General features: G+C 48.7%; 7 protein-coding genes across 7 annotated transcripts; 3 read left to right on the top strand and 4 right to left on the bottom strand.

The window, feature by feature from the left end:
* Positions 1-132: 132 nt before the first annotated feature.
* EDB91DRAFT_1298879 (quinone oxidoreductase putative) lies at positions 133-2,035 on the bottom strand (the record flags this gene model as incomplete). Its single annotated transcript, XM_041324953.1, has 9 exons — positions 133-552; positions 605-663; positions 721-790; positions 848-959; positions 1,016-1,254; positions 1,322-1,436; positions 1,504-1,609; positions 1,676-1,855; positions 1,925-2,035. The coding sequence occupies 9 exons, from the start codon at positions 2,033-2,035 to the stop codon at positions 525-527; spliced, it is 1,020 nt and encodes a 339-aa protein (XP_041182340.1). The 3' UTR covers positions 133-524.
* Positions 2,036-2,477: 442 nt separating this feature from the next.
* EDB91DRAFT_1021411 (uncharacterized protein) lies at positions 2,478-2,657 on the top strand (the record flags this gene model as incomplete). The annotated part of the gene is made up of 1 exon (XM_041312565.1): positions 2,478-2,657. A coding segment is annotated over one exon (180 nt), but the record flags the coding sequence as incomplete, so codon positions are not given.
* Positions 2,658-4,275: 1,618 nt separating this feature from the next.
* Positions 4,276-6,743, top strand: EDB91DRAFT_616442 (acyl-CoA dehydrogenase NM domain-like protein). The gene is made up of 8 exons (XM_041327898.1): positions 4,276-4,594; positions 4,650-4,851; positions 4,905-5,024; positions 5,071-5,220; positions 5,274-5,790; positions 5,842-5,884; positions 5,937-5,948; positions 6,001-6,743. Exons 1-8 carry the CDS (start codon positions 4,474-4,476, stop codon positions 6,528-6,530), a joined length of 1,695 nt encoding a protein of 564 aa, XP_041182338.1. The 5' UTR covers positions 4,276-4,473; the 3' UTR covers positions 6,531-6,743.
* Positions 6,744-7,403: 660 nt separating this feature from the next.
* Positions 7,404-8,606, top strand: EDB91DRAFT_616512 (uncharacterized protein). The gene is made up of 4 exons (XM_041327899.1): positions 7,404-7,715; positions 7,770-7,910; positions 7,967-8,263; positions 8,316-8,606. The coding sequence occupies exons 1-4, from the start codon at positions 7,572-7,574 to the stop codon at positions 8,418-8,420; spliced, it is 687 nt and encodes a 228-aa protein (XP_041182337.1). The 5' UTR covers positions 7,404-7,571; the 3' UTR covers positions 8,421-8,606.
* A 52-nt stretch (positions 8,607-8,658) lies between these two features.
* EDB91DRAFT_1106405 (CTD kinase subunit gamma CTK3-domain-containing protein) lies at positions 8,659-10,132 on the bottom strand. Its single transcript, XM_041317477.1, has 5 exons — positions 9,956-10,132; positions 9,738-9,837; positions 9,503-9,606; positions 9,330-9,450; positions 8,659-9,276 (listed from the first exon to the last, which is right to left on the bottom strand). Exons 1-5 carry the CDS (start codon positions 10,012-10,014, stop codon positions 8,791-8,793), a joined length of 870 nt encoding a protein of 289 aa, XP_041182336.1. The 5' UTR covers positions 10,015-10,132; the 3' UTR covers positions 8,659-8,790.
* On the bottom strand, positions 9,970-11,953 carry EDB91DRAFT_1106403 (uncharacterized protein). Its single transcript, XM_041317476.1, has 7 exons — positions 11,579-11,953; positions 11,107-11,524; positions 10,935-11,053; positions 10,739-10,880; positions 10,595-10,681; positions 10,137-10,540; positions 9,970-10,063 (listed from the first exon to the last, which is right to left on the bottom strand). Exons 1-6 carry the CDS (start codon positions 11,713-11,715, stop codon positions 10,223-10,225), a joined length of 1,221 nt encoding a protein of 406 aa, XP_041182335.1. The 5' UTR covers positions 11,716-11,953; the 3' UTR covers positions 9,970-10,063; positions 10,137-10,222.
* Positions 11,954-13,737: 1,784 nt separating this feature from the next.
* EDB91DRAFT_1045589 (U3 small nucleolar RNA-associated protein 6-domain-containing protein) lies at positions 13,738-15,305 on the bottom strand (the record flags this gene model as incomplete). The annotated part of the gene is made up of 7 exons (XM_041313200.1): positions 13,738-13,848; positions 13,903-14,264; positions 14,316-14,695; positions 14,744-14,915; positions 14,979-15,123; positions 15,182-15,229; positions 15,276-15,305. The coding sequence occupies 7 exons, from the start codon at positions 15,303-15,305 to the stop codon at positions 13,738-13,740; spliced, it is 1,248 nt and encodes a 415-aa protein (XP_041182334.1).
* Between the last annotated feature and the right edge of the window lie 110 nt (positions 15,306-15,415).

Below are 15,415 nucleotides of genomic sequence, written 5' to 3'. Positions count from 1 at the left end.
CTGCATATCACATACCTACTTTCTCGTCCCCTACTAACTTTCGTTTGTGGCTGAACGATTTCGTACGATGGAGTATTCATCGTTGCATCTGGTCAGGTTTCTGCTCATTGTGAACTTCTGTACTTTGAGCAGTCCTCTTACCGACAGTGTTCCTTGCTGCGTCGTTTTAACACTCAACGTATCATACAGTGCATGCAAGGGCACTCGTTCGATACTTACTGGGATTTGACCCTCGAAGGGTTAGATTCCGAGGAGCCCAAGTACTGTTCCTGTCGTCGGTTTGATTTTTGCATATCAGTGATTCTCGCACTGTTTGTGATAAGCGGAAGTTGATATCCGATGAGTTAAAAATTGCCCCATCCACAGCGCCTTCACGTTCAATGAATAAATCCGGCTGGAAGTAGCTATTGATTCCGTCTCGCGTTGATTGTCTTGTGGCCGTGGCAACTTTTTAACCATAATCTACAGAAGAGTCGGGGGATTCTTGATGGACTCCAGTTCCGGCTGACACGTTGTTCGCATTCTTACTGAATTTCGACGATGATCTTCCCCCTGATAATGAAGTCTCGGCCACCGCTTCTTCCTACGAAGACAGAATGCTCACCTATTCTTATTGTCAGCCATCTCGCGATGAGCGCTCTGTATCTCTGTCCAAGGATATACCTGTGAAGTGGTATGTCTGTGTCCGACGGGATGAGAAGAGTAGAAGAATATACCCACTTTGTGAACGTAAATCCGTATCGGACCACCTCCGTTGGCGCCAGTTAGCTTATCGATAAAATCGTGGAAGCTTAAGCTTATGACGAGTCAGTGGAGGAAATCATATTGGGCAACGTTCTGACAATACCTTGCGATGAGTTCGGTCTGGTACTGTAAACTACGCGACCGTAACGTAGAGCCCTGAATGCGAAGACGCTTGTAAAGTATCTCGCCAAGGTTGACTGAGGGGACTTCTCTCCCTACCAAACGTTTCAGTGACGAGTTTTCGGGCTTCAAGGCAAAAAAAAATGCCTACCACTCAAAGCAGACAACATTATCATCCGACCATCAATGGCGAGGGATTGAATGTTCTTTGCCCAATGACTTTGTCCAACGACATCTATGACAATATCGACGCCTCTTCCGTTAGTCGTTTTCCTGACCTCCGCGGCAAAGTCTTCGGTTCTGTAATTGACAGTATGTGTCGCCCCATTAGGGATGGACCGGAGCCAATCGAGTTTTTCTGGGGTAGATGCCGTCGCAGTAACGGTTGCCCTGTGAACGCCGCGTGATACGTATTCAGCGAGAACGCGCAGACGGCACTGAAGACCGGAGTACTCACGCTCCTGATTCCCTTGCCGTTTGAATAGCCGCTATGCCTACACCAGAAGCGCCTGCGTGAATGAGTACATGATCACCCTTCTTGACTTCCCCGTACTTCACAAGAGCTTGATAGGCTAAGGATGGTCCCAAAGCAGTCAGAACCGATGACAACCGCTTACTCGGCTGGTCTGTTGTACTCACCTGTAATGTAGTTTTCTGGTATGCTGGCTGCCTCCACCCAAGATAAGTGATTGGGCTTCTTCAACAAGAGTCCTTCGTTGCAGTTTATGAACTCTGCATAAGCTCCCTGTGATACCCGTGACGGGTTGTCAGTAAGAACATACATACACTTTGATTTGACCAATCGACTAACGCCGCGCACAAGACCGAAGACTTCATCACCAACAGCCCATCGCGTCACTCCTTCCCCGAGCTCAGTCACACGTCCAGAAAATTCCAAACCAAGAATGGAGGATACACTCGGGCCAAGGCGTACAGGACCATTGCCCTGACGCTGTGAAAGGTCCGTGCGATTGAGGCCAAATGCGACAATCTACCACGAGGGTTCCATGCCAGACTCAATCGATTTACATGGGTCGATAAGATGAAGAGAGGCACGGACCTTTACCAAAACCTGTCCCTTCATTGGGACTGGCTTATCTGTCTCCCCAATGTAAAGGTTCTCAATAGGACCTTGCCCGTCTTTGATTAACACGGCACGCATTTTGGACATTTTCACGGTAGTGCTGGGTGTTATGGTCAGGACACTAGTCTCTGAAGCGTGATCCCCGACACCCACTTTAGTGGGAGAGGGTTCTGTTAAATCTCGAGCTGTCTGCCTCATTTTGCCGCGTCACTGTCTCGTCACTGCCACGTTAACTTCATCCATGCCACGTCACAGCCGCGCCAAACCGCACATGCTGTGTCAAGCCTATCAGTGGCGCGTCAGTGTTGCAACAGTCCGTCCAGGGGCAACAACACTTTCCTGTCTATCATGCTAGTTCGATTGAAACAGCATTTCCTTCCGTGCTAACTGGATTAGATGTCGTAGACTGTAAGTGTCTGTAGGCAGTGACAGCTCTTGAAACGCGCGGAAGCTCAGAACGAGGAATGACATGATAGCGAGTTGTTGAAGATCGCTTGGGCTGATCTTGTGATAAGGTAGCTTCGTGGCTGACGTAGATCTCGAGTGCCTGGCTGCACTCGAAGCAAAGATGTTCGAGGATTTAAAAGAAGCAGGAGCTGCAGGCAACCAGCAGTGGGGCTTGGATGCAGGTCAACATCATAGGCGGTGGAATCCGTATCTCGACACGCCCAATGAATGGGTTTTAGGGAGAGATTACGGCGAGCGTGAACATGAAGTATGTTTCTTGTTATACCAGCCCAGTAAAGGTCTCTAACTTGTGTTACTGACAACGTGGCCCCTTGTCCAGCAATCATTCTGATGCCACATCCTCAGATGAGTTATCCGAAGCTGTAGCGCATTCAGTTATAGCGGAAGAACCCTTTGTGCCCATGAAACGTCGGCCTGCGTCGCAGAGAGTCCAGAAAGGAAACGAAGCAAAGTAGACGTTGTCTGATAATGTAGCTATTAGGAAAATGAAATACGAGATAAATGGACCGAACCTATAGCACAGACTCTAGGACATGTAAATTACGTCAAATAACATCATCTGGAGAGGAAAGCTGCGTCAAGCGTGCCACACCATAAAACATGAATGTATTGAACATACGAATGAACAGCTACGTTCATCATTAGCTGAGAACGAGTGAAGTTTAGGCCCGTGCGTGCGTGTTAACGCGCCATGGAGCTCAAGTCGAGAGACGTTCGGCAAGACTCTGCATGCACGCAAAGAATATGCATAGATTTCTTGTGGTACCTGAAAACCAACAGAAATCGATCATATTCTTTGCGCACGGTGACCGAACGAACATTGAGAGGAAATTTGACACGGTGTTGGCGGACAGGATACAGGCAAAGGTGGAGGCGGCGGGCAACGAGAAGAGCAACAAGAATCGTTAAGGCAGGTACATCATTAATTGTCGTGAGACGTCCGGTTTGAGGTTTACTACACCAACTTTCACAAACATCCACGGATCTGCCATGACCCACCTTGCTAAGCTTCCTCTTCGTCGGCATGACTCGATTGGAAATCATTTGTGCGCTGGCGTCGAAATTTAGACTCGTAATCGGTCTAACTATGCGTTAACTTGAGATGGGGATGGGGAGATGTTGAGTGACTTGAGTCTTGACATAGTGGGTCACACCCCACTCGTCTGTGGTAGTACAGGCGTTGTAGTGATACAATACTGCTACAATCCAAGGGTAGGTAAGTAGGCTGCACTATAATACATCACTGATGCAATAGGTTATGCTGCTTATGCATTAGGATGCATCATTTCCTTCCTCCCGCCTACTCCTGGGATGCACCTTGTTTGTATCCATTTATAGCATGCAACGCGCTGGCTAGCGCTCATGTACTGATGCCGAGAGCTATCCTCCCTGCATCGGATAGGTCAGTATGCAAGCGCTGAACGCTGCCAAGTGCGTTCAGCTGAAGTTCTGGATTCAAGATGACGTCATCAGAATCGCGAGCAAGAAGACTGGCGCCGTGGAAGCCATCAGAACGAAGCTCGCTGGCCCCGCTGGACTAGGCCAATGTGCTCGGATAACGGACAAGCAGAATGGTTGTGATGTGCTGTGTACATGTGTGCGTGTAAGACCTCGACTCAGCTCTCGGAACACTGCTCTCGCCTAACCCCTTGCCTGGAACCCCCTACTCCACCGCCTAGTACTAGTACTTGCGTGTGGCCGCCGACACTTTGAGAATTTCTCCGCCGATGCGACTCTCCTCTTTTGCTATAGATAGTTGCTATCTCGAACGTCATCAACAAATGTACCAGGTATTACCTTACAATTGATGACGCTAGCACTGAGATCTGATCAAGTCATTTCCAATCGCAAACGTGTAGTTTCAACGGTGAATTGCCGTATTAGTATCCCCCAGGCCACAATCTATGTGATGAACGCTGGATCCTTGTTAAAAAAAGTACACGATAGTGGATGAACCAGACACGCTCTTGCAAATTGTGCGTTATTTCAATCACTGTCTATTTAACTGACAGGAGAATTTCAACAACCATGTCATTTTTTTGTCCCTCCACTTACTCATGACACGCACGTCACATCTTTGCCAGTCGGATCTATTCAAGATACGCTCAGAGGTCCTCAGCCGCGATGTTCGGACGGTTCTCTCGTACGAGAGAGCCAAGGCTATTGGCTTAGCATTCGGTACATATGCTGCAGCTTCGTTGTTCACGGGGCACACCTTGATCTCGTATTACAGGCATCACCTTACACGACACTTTGTATTTGACGCAAAAATTCTGGGACATGCACACCGACCTGATCGCGGTTCACGACGCTGCTGCGTGGACGCTGCTAATAATCCAGTACAATTTGGCCGCAGGAACGCTTGCACGATATGCTGCAACTACTAGACCTGAATTGGTTTCCCTCGTTGAGGACATTCTTCGATGGAATGTTATGTGAATAAGCTGCTATACCACTCTTGTGGAACTTCCTCCTGATCCAATCGCAGCGCCCAATTCTGCCTTACCGAGTTAGGGAGAGGCCTAGATATCTTCCGGATGAAGACAGCAGCGACACTTCTCCCATCAGGTGAATTCGATCTTCATACGCCTTCGCCCTCGGACGCCAAGTATGACATTAGTATGACATTGAGGATTATTACTCATGATAGCCAGGTTTATGCCGCCGACTATTCCAATGAAAGGTCTTCCGTGTGTCGCCATTGTGTTCGCACAATTATACGTGAATGGTGAATGCCGTGGACCTCGACCGTTTCTAGTCAACCTGAACGACGGATACAATATGTGCAACGGGGTGACTTCGAAGCAAGTCTTCTTCGCTTCATGTCAAATACGCCCTCTTATCCCTTTTTTATTAGGTTGCTACCACCCAGAGGAGGCTCAGATCCTGTCAACCATGCACTTACAAGCTTCCATCATGTCCGTTTGCCACCTTCAGCCCTTCTCGGGAACCTCAACAAGTCCAACAAAATACAAAGCGACTTTATTTCCTCTATATGGCGTATCACGGTCGGGTCGCTAGCACTCAGCTCATATGCAATACCAGATCTCCAGATGTCGTCATATATCGCTGCACGTTACTTTCAGCGTCGCCATGTCACTGGCGGGCATGGCAAGCCTGTGCCCATAATTTCATACCGGACGCAACAGCTCCCTTTACTGAATGCCATCGCGCAGGTGTTCGTGCTAAAAGCGCTTTACAAATGGGCTGTAGGGCGGTTCACAGACAAGAGTCTTGATGATCTTGTGCGACGTAGCATCGCGATATGCTCCAAAGCAGTCATGACCCAGCACGCACAAGTTGCCAATTATGCCATGTCCGAAAGAATGGGAGCTCAAGGTCTTTTTGAATATAATCGGCTGACCAGTTATTATGTACGCACGTCTTCTTCACTATGACTGAGCGAGAATCAACCTGTTGAACAGAACGTGGTGAGGGGAATTAGCATTGCTGAAGGTGACATTTTAGGTTGGTGAGCTTTAGTCTTCTCTAGTGTCGTGATGTTGACCAACGATGTCAGGGCTCTCCATGCGTTAGTGCTTCACATCGACCTCACCGGTGCTACAAATTTACGGATATTACAGGAATTGTGACAGATATCTTGACACAAAAGTGCACGCCGCTTCCCTCGACGCACCCAAACGACCCCCTCGCTTTGCACGAAGTCTCGTTATTTGAGGAGGCGACTGCATCAGTTTCCTCCTCATCCGACTTCACACTAGCTTTCATGGAATATGTGCAGCCACGCTGTCAATTGATGGTCGAGTCCATGGGACATCGTATGGCTTATGACGCTGCTGTCGACCAAGGCGTCTCACAGTGTCTCATCGATGTATATCTTGTCAGCGCAATCAAGACAGATCCTGCGTGGTATGTGGAGCGTGGGATGGTTACGCGGCAGGAAATTGCGCGTATGGAGGATGCCGCCCTGTTGGCAGCCCTACCCCGACTGGAAGAGTTTCTCGCAGGAATGGAGGTTGAGCCATACGTCACGTCACCCATCATATCTGATGAGCGTTGGGAGGAATTTAGCAAGACATTACCTGTCTTTAGCACCCCTCATGCTAAGGTGCCAGTCCAGCAGAATTTTATTTTGGAGCGAGCTCGGCTTTGATCCGTTTTTTGCCCTACTTATGGTGCTATGACTTAGACAAGATCCACCATTCCCCACCAGCCTGGTGGAATAAAATATTTTAGCTACCTGAGATCCTTCGTTAAAATTCGTACAAGTTTGTACCGGACTAGTGATAAACAGTACAAGAACTTGTCGCTGACAAGGAGCTGGTGCACTGCTCCAAAATACGACGCCAGGAAATCATAGCGATCTGCGAGCTCTTGTCGTGTTTCACTGTATGGGTCAAGATGCCTTTTCAGAACGTTTCGCCCGATGATGATAAGAGACTAGTATCAGTTATGTGGATTCGCGAAGCGCGTCGTTACGTAGTCTTCTTTGGACGTCAGAGAGAAGTTGATCAATGATACAAACATCGGCGCGTCCGATACATTTAGGGAGTATGCCGCACATCATCGTCAACCTGAAATGAACATTAATGCAGATACAGTTGAAGACGCGGGGTTTGGTGATCATACAGAGTGCGAGGCTCTAGGTAAGGCTATATGTATAATGGTGGAGGAAGTGGGAAAGGATCCGATGAGTGTTTACTCGAGAGGCAGGGAACCAGGGGCATCGACAACGGGGAGGATCGAGACGCGGGACGGATATCCATATGATACAGACTTATCAAATATTTGTATTCCGATAGTAATCCAACAAGTTTCCTATTCTATTCTGAGAAAAGCAGACGTGGAAGTCTTATAAACCAGATATAATTCAGTCGTCGGTTTAGAGACTGATTCAACCTCTGCAACAGCCAGCTTCCCTGCCTCGGATGAGTATCAGAAATGGGTACTTCTCACTACTCTGGCTCATCGGGATTTGGGCGATTTGCCACGTCTGATTACATACTGGTTACATGGCCTCTTCGCAGCCCGTTCAAGTTCGGGTCTGATCAAATTCTCGTTTCCGCAGTGATTGAAATTCGAACACCCGATATCACTCCAGTCCCCGAGTAACAGGTATATCGACGTGTCAGAGCATCCTACAAGCCACCTTCGTCGTTCGACGCAGACTCTCCTAACCAACTCTAAGCCAGCCATGTCGGACCCCGTCGCTTCCAAGTCTGGCTTCCTATGCATGTACATGAAGAACCATCCTGATACATTGGTTGCATATGTCAAATATTTCGGGAAAGTTGAGGGCAATGTACTCACCGCTGAGATGTCTAGCATTGACTCAAAGGTAAGCTTGCGGCAATCGACGTCCCAAGCCTCATGACGTTGACAAATCTACCAGGGCATGACACTTCTGTACAAGCTCAAGTCTGGACAATCGAATACGATTCGAGTACCATTTGATCCATTGCTTTCAAAATACGAGGATGTCAAACCCCGCCTTCTGAGCATGAAGGTAGAGGCCCAGGAAGGTCTTGGTATGGTGCGTGTTCGCAAGCGTTCCTTTCAGTCGCTCTTGTCTCTGATACATCCACCTAGCTCAAAGCTCCCCAAATCACCACATTCCGGTTTCCCCTACGCCCGGGTGTCATCACAGGAGCCGTTTTGCTCGCGTACTTTTATCTCGTTTCACCACCACCCCCTAGCACCACATTCCTCTCTATCCCTGTCACCACCATGGATGCATTCTTCTCCCCAGCGCACGCGTTTATAAGTGCCACTGGTTTCGGTCTTTCCTTCCGAACTGCTTGCACAATACTCGGTGTCATTCACGGGGCTGAAGCGCTATATACCTGGTCTCTTTGTAGGCGTTATGTCAAGGGCGTCGTAGCGACCGTAAGTCCGTCTTCACAATTGTTCGAGCTTTACGCTTTAACCTTCTGTTCAGGCCGCTTATATGGGATTTACCATGATATTCGGAATGCCGACGTGGATAGACCTCAAAAGGCACGTTCAGGAGAAACGCATCGAAAGTGTTATGAAGGTTGAATAATAGACGTTCTGCGCGTCCTTTCTGGGGTGAATGCACAATCTTCCTCTTGTTCTTGTATGACGACATCAATGTACTTCAATCCGAGCGTTCGACTTTGGTCTGCAGTTACGACAATCTGTTTTTCGGTTCTCAATCAATAATTTTACATTGCGGGCAGTGCTGTTTTGATCACTAAGAGCCTTCAAGTTGGGTCCTGTCGAGTCTAGGCGCCTCTGTCTCTACGATCCTAGCGAGAACGAAAAGTTGACAGATATTCATAATCTCAGGGATTCTAGCACAGCACCAGTCATTTATCACGACTTGCCTGATGACAGTCTAGAAACATCAACTACATTCGGCAGCCTGATACTTCACTGAAACGATGATGCCATCATGACATATCTATATCCATCTCCTGCTCTCCTTCATCTTCATCATTCAGAAATCCTTTCCGCCTCAAATGCGGATGACAAAGCTCCCTCTCCTCCGCAGTCGCTTCCACATCATCCTCATTCCAATCGCTTGTTGCTTCCCACTCATTCTCGAACTCTATATCCAGCGCCAGCTCGGCGTTTTCGGCGTCGCTCAGCGGTAAGAAACTCGCAAGTGTGAACGTCGAATAAGAAGGAACTGCAGGCCCGGAGTGAGGCTGTGCCTGAACCCACCGTCGTTCTCGAAGGCGTTTATGTCGCTCTCGGTCCTCTTCGATACGCTTGAATATTTCACCACGAGAGAGGTGGGGCTCAGACTTTGCTGCTGAAGGTACAGCGGATGTCGAGGTCGCGTCTGGTGCTGAGTCTCTGGAAGAGAGTAACAAGAGGACTTCGTCCACTTTTTGTGGCTCTATTGTTCGTTTTGTGCGCCAGTTTTCTAGGATCTGTAAGGTTGTGGGTTAAGTAGGCACTGAAATAGGAACTAGTTTGTGCGCACCTGTTTTGTACTCGGTAGATTAGGTAGCCCCTGCCTACCCACAGGCACGACGCATTCCACAATCTGTGTCAGATCCCGCGAGACGTAGTCGACGTACAACGCGTTGTTGACCTGTTTACTTCTAGTACAGTGCCATCACTTGTAGTCGAGTTACTAGGCAGGATGAAACTCACGATGAAGATGACTGTTCTGGGAGTTGATGTGCTTTCGCTAGTAGCGAAGTTTCGCAAAGGGAGTCAAGAAAGTAAAGAATGTTTATGCGGTGATTGATGGAGCCCTGTGCTTGGCTTCAGACATCATCTCATAACAAACGCACGAAAGAGATGCGCATGTAGGGACGCCGACGCTCGAAGAAGAGCGAAAGAAGCGCAGTACAACGGCGAGGAGATGATACCAAGTATCACTCACCTTCTGACACTCCTCGATAATGCACTCCCACAAATCCTCCCCACATCTCGAAAAATACTTCAAGGCAAATCCAACGACCTTTTGTATCGATTGTTGGGAGCTGCTCGCCATAATCGATGGAGATACATCGTGTGCAATGAATTGAACGTCAAGCAGTCGGTAGTGAAACGTGCATGAGCAGTTAGATGGTGACGGGCAGAAAGAATACGAGGACTTACGCGTTCAGTTTGCGAATGAGCCCGAGGAATTGCATTCTCACTTCGAATGGGTCATGCATGGCTGCCAAAGGCTGAAGTGTATGTGATCGAGGGGTGGTCCAAGGAAGCCTAAGCAAAGCTCGTCAGATCAGTCTTCGATTACTTGTAAAATTAATGGAGGTGGCTCCAAGGAGAGGCTCACTAGAGTTTAAAATATAAACAAGATCACAACGACGCACAAATATATAAGACACAAAGATAAGTACGGGTACAAATGAAGTTCTACAACTACATTTCGCTGTCCTTAAACGGTCCAGAAAACAATTCATATTGTGCCATCTTCGCTGCATCATCATTGGACCCCGCCCGGATTACTTCATCTCTCGCCCTACATGCATCGATGCCTTCGACAACCCGAGCCTCTCCTTGCTTTCTAGCGCCCCTTACAAGCTCGGACGTACGCAGTAGCCGAAGATCCTGGTAATCTGTGAAGACTTGCGACAATAATTCTGTTGAAGGCTGGCCAGCAGACGGATTGTATTTCTTCAGGAGCCGCATAATATGGTAAATGTCTTCGAAAGCTTGATTGGCACCTTGTCCCAGATGCTAGGTACAATGATATTGATCAGTGCCATGGAACTCGATGGTGTAATTACATACCGGACTTGTGGGGTGAGCTGCATCGCCCAAAAGAACGATTCTTCCCTTGAACCATGACTTGAGCTCAGGTCGGTCGTAGAGACCATACTGTAAGCACGGCATCCATTTCAGAGAGTTGAAGCTTTGTCACGAGAGGGAACTGACCTTCGCGATCTTCTGGCCGGTCTTTACCAGTTCTCCGGCCCCAAACCCCCAAGCAGAAAGAGGCCCTCTACGAATTTCGTCCTGTTGTTCTACATTTTGTGTTTTCCAGTCCTCCTTGGCCTCAGCTTCTCGAGTAGTGATCCTGAACCCGGGATACTTAAGCACATGAACAACAAGTAGTTGGGATGACACTCACGCCCATGCATGCTTGCCTTCCACAACAGGATATGCAATCATATGACGACCATTTCCATAGATACTTAGCAGCACAGAATTTCCCTGAAGGGCAGCCGGTGTAGGAGATAGCCCACCGAACTGCCAATCACTCAAATATCAGCCTCTGCACCAGGAACCGTCACGAAACACACCTGCACCAATCCCGTGAAGTCTGCCTTCTCCTTTCCAAAGAGCGCAATCCTGGTATTACTATGCAGCCCGTCGCAGCCTACAACAAAGCTCGCCACGTCCTTGACACCATTCGCAAACGTGACTTGCACTGCGTCCTCGCTTTGCTCGAATTCAATGGCCTGGTGACCCCATTTGATCTCAACGCCGTGCTTCTCGGCAGTATCGATCAAAAGCCGATGAAGCTCTGCGCGCCGGACTCCCATCAAGGGGAAGCCAAACTGTTCTCGCATTGTATCTGGCGATGTATCATTATCGACGAGAATATCTTCCTTTCCATCTAAGGAGGAACAGTAAATCATCCTATCTGGAGAATGGCCGGGCATCTGTTCCAGGAGGCCGGGGATGAGTGATAGGACACGGAGACCGTTGGGCTGCAGCCTGTGTACATCCGTGATTTAGTACGAGATTTAGAGGAAGAGTGTGGGTGCTTACAGGTGGCTGAGTCCACTCTCTCCTGGACTCGAGACTCTTTCGTAAATGATAGGGTCATAACCTCTAGTCTTCAAGAAGGTTGCAAGAACGGGACCAGCAATGCCAGCGCCCACTACCATGACTCTGATGTTTGCCATCTGTCAAGTGTTCAGTTTGGAATGTCTATCGTCATTGATATCCTTTAGCTCGAGATCATTTCATATAGACAGACGAAAGGAGAATGCGCAGTGCAGTTTGTCATGAGTAAAAAGGGGTCCTTCTACCGGCATTCCGTACAGTCTGATGGAATATAACCGAAAGGGGTCAAGATCGCGCGAGCAGTGTTGAGCATCGATAGTCAGCAGATAGATAATGCTGACGACCCGGAGGCTTGCGCGCCGCACGGAGGTACTAGGCTGCTTCGACTTTGCTAAGCGCATTAATAGCATTACTCGCTATAAGGTCGGCAATTATCGTGAATCCGTTCTAGTCTGAATCTCTGGGGCATCCGGTACGATGGATCAATGTCGATCATCTAAATGACCAGCTTCGAGTGCTTAGATATGGTGGTAAAGGTCATGCATGTACATTTCGTTTGCAATACGACGTGGTTGATCAAACGCTCACGACAGTCCCATCCCACGTCGCCGTTGCTCTATACATGCAACGAGTCAACGGATTCGAATTCACGGTTGCATGGAAAGCCATAAACCCACCATCCGGACGTGGTGTCGCCCCTCCAGGCGCCGTGAGGCGGAGAAGCCTTGGCGTATAACCCAGAGATGAATGACGCAGTTGCGTATGAAATGTCGTAGAGATCGGTATTGTAGTAATTTGAGGAGAAGAAAAGCACGTAGCTGCAATGTTTGTTGTCAGTCTCGGATTTAAGTACACATTCAAGTTATATTGCATTGCTGAACTTACGTTCCGTCATGCAAGATAAGTGCTGGAGCTTCGATCAGGGGCTCATCGGATTGCCCTCTATCTAAAATTTGGACAGGATCCCCAGTAGGCGTGACACCATCAGCCTCCATCTCCTGGAGCATGATGGGAGTAGGATATTCTTCGTTGGCATTCCCGCAAGGTCCGCCTCCTTCCCGTCCACCTTGTCCACGATATAGCGCGTGCCACTGGTATCCTGGTATCCTGCGGGGTCAATTGCACCTCCGCCTGTAGTTTGACAGCCAATGGGCTGGGACTTGGGAGTGTACGGTCCGACAGGGGAGATGAAAGTAGTAGCTGCTACGCGGTGAGTATTTTATCATGCGGAATAGTCTGCAGACCCAACCAGAGTTCAATAGTACCTGAGGGATATGGAATCGACCTGCACATTACAAAAGTTCCGTCCCTTCTGCCAATAACACCAGGTACCTGAGTACTGTTCGTGGTTGCCCAAGACCCTACATTCGGGAGTGCATCAACACCCGATTGCAATTCCCAAGTGACACACCATCATCAGGTGACATAGTGATTTGAATGTTGATATTGCCGGTGTGAGTGGCAAATGCATAAGTACCCACACTGGTCACAAGAATAGCAGTATCATGGAAGTTTGCAGAAATGACAGGGCCTTTGACCATAGCCAGAGTCAGAGGGATGGCAACTAGAAATGCTAGGGCGACAAGAGTCCTACTGAAGCCTGGCATTACTGAGAAGTCAGAAGAAAGCTATTTCCACAGAAGTCTGACAACACCTATGGCGCACTTGATATATGTCCGCGGTATCTGACATACGATTTCATCGGAGTGGAACTGAGTGGGGCTGCATCAAGTTGGAAAGCAAATACCTTCGGCGATCGCTTTTCCTGTGCCAGTTGCTTGGTCTCAATATTACAGGCCTAGGCACAAACCTCGGACACGTATGGAAGGGGTCGAGGGTCTCGACAAGGAAATCAGTCTTGTGCTGGTGGCATAATGCTGCAATACAGGACATGTATCCAAAGATTTACCAGTCGCAGGAAAGCCCTGGCGGTCGCTTGCATCATCATTTTCGCTGTCCTCGTCTTGAACACTATTGTCACTTTCTCGTGAATACAGCGAATCCTTCCAAAGTGCGGCCAGCTCCACTTGCTGTTCGCCATGCAACTGAGCGAGCGAGTTCGTAATCCCCTTGACTCTTCTCCATCAGCCACCTGCCCATGATGACGCAGGTTGCACGGCGTCAAACTAGCTACGCACAAATCAAAGAACCTTTTCGGAAGACGATGCCAGCCGGATGTGCGCAGCTCGCAGTAAAGGTGATGCGTTCGGCTGTCGAGCAATTTTTCGGAGGGAAGCTAAAAGATATGCATGCTAATTTTGCAGGCTAAGCTGAAATACACGAGAGATGAATGGTATTCAACTCACTAAATTCGGATCCAGCGTGGACATTTTGCACCACTCCTCTATAAATTCAACATAGACATTAATCATGCCAGAGGCGTTCGTGCTCCCGGCGCCAACAGCCGCGGAGAGTGTCTCGTTTGCAGATTGAAGCGCATCAACGAATTCTTCGCCTTCGGCCAAGACAAAATCATCACTATGCTCCTGGGATGCAAGTTCTCGAAGTTTTCTTGTCGCCAGGGTCTTCACGGCGTGAGGGTCATCCGGTAGTGTGTCTTTGAGAACACTATAAAGATGATCAAGAAGGGCTGTGCGAAGGCGCTCTTGACTGGGATACGAACGGATTAGATCCTCAAGAGCTGAAAATAAACTTATACTAGGCAGAGCTGTGGAGTCCAACTCAATTTGAGTCCTTGGAGAGGAATGATGAAACAGACCTTTCGCAGCGCTCGAAATCACAGACTTGACGATAGCACCATCCATAATGGCCTGTCGTGCTTTCTCACCTTCGTCACCTCCCTTCTCTGCTGCTATCTCTTCTGGGGTGAGTGACGCTATATCTTCCTCAGCAGTTTTCTCCGTCTCAGCAGCAGGTTGATCCTCCTCATGAATTCCCAGCACGGTCCACCTTCGTTTCATCCCTTCCACGAAACCCATTTCCATTCGCACGTACTCTCTCCACATATTGACACTGTCGGCATTGAGTCGAAGACCACGCTGAAGGAGGGCGCGTGCCGCGGAAGGGGACATGTGGCCAAGTTCATGAGAGGCGGCAATGATATACAATGCAGGGGTTCTTGGATGAAGCTGGAGGGCCCTATATGCACGGTTAAAAATGGACTAACCAATGCCGGACTGGATGCACCTGGCTGTTATACGTCCCACTAGTGAACGGGCCCCCTCACGCTTTGCAACTTGGATATATTGTATCCACAATCCCACGTCCGACTTGAATTTCTTGAGCGCACGTTCGAATATCTGAAATTGTCTGCGAACAAGAGCGTAATCTGATATTGACGGCGCGGTCTTCTCCAGTTCTGAGAGTAAACGATAGAACGGTCAGTCGCAATCCCTGGAAAATACACTTCCGAGGCGCATACTCAGTCTGTCCACACGTTTTCGCCTCAGCTGCTCTAGATTCATCTCATATGCCGCGTATCGCAGGAAGTCGCTCTTTTTTGGGATGCGACGGACAAGTGCGGTTTCAAATTGTGTACGTTTTTTCACGATCTGCTTGACCTCGGACTGAGAGCAAAGTTGGATGAGACTGGAGGGTAATGCGGTATGAGTCGGACCCACGCACTTGGGTGAACAAACTTTTTTGGACAAGGTCCTTTAGCTCTGCGAGCATCTGGGTTCCTTTAGCCAAAGCTGATCCTTTTGAAGGGGTAGCGTACCTGCTCTTGTTGAAACTGTACCCTCTCCATCCTTGGTGTGTGGATGGTGGTCTCTCGAAGATATTATCAGTGCAAGTTCAGGTGGTAAGGCTGGAATCAGGTAGGAGCAGTTCGTGCAATGGAAATGATCAAATGAATTA

Source organism: Suillus paluster (assembly GCF_016628075.1).
Source record: "Suillus paluster strain FC165 chromosome Unknown EDB91scaffold_5, whole genome shotgun sequence".
Taxonomy (NCBI): Eukaryota; Fungi; Basidiomycota; class Agaricomycetes; order Boletales; family Suillaceae; genus Suillus; species Suillus paluster.
The sequence above is the reverse complement of the archived record's forward strand: the minus strand, read 5'-3'. Positions and strand labels throughout refer to the sequence as shown.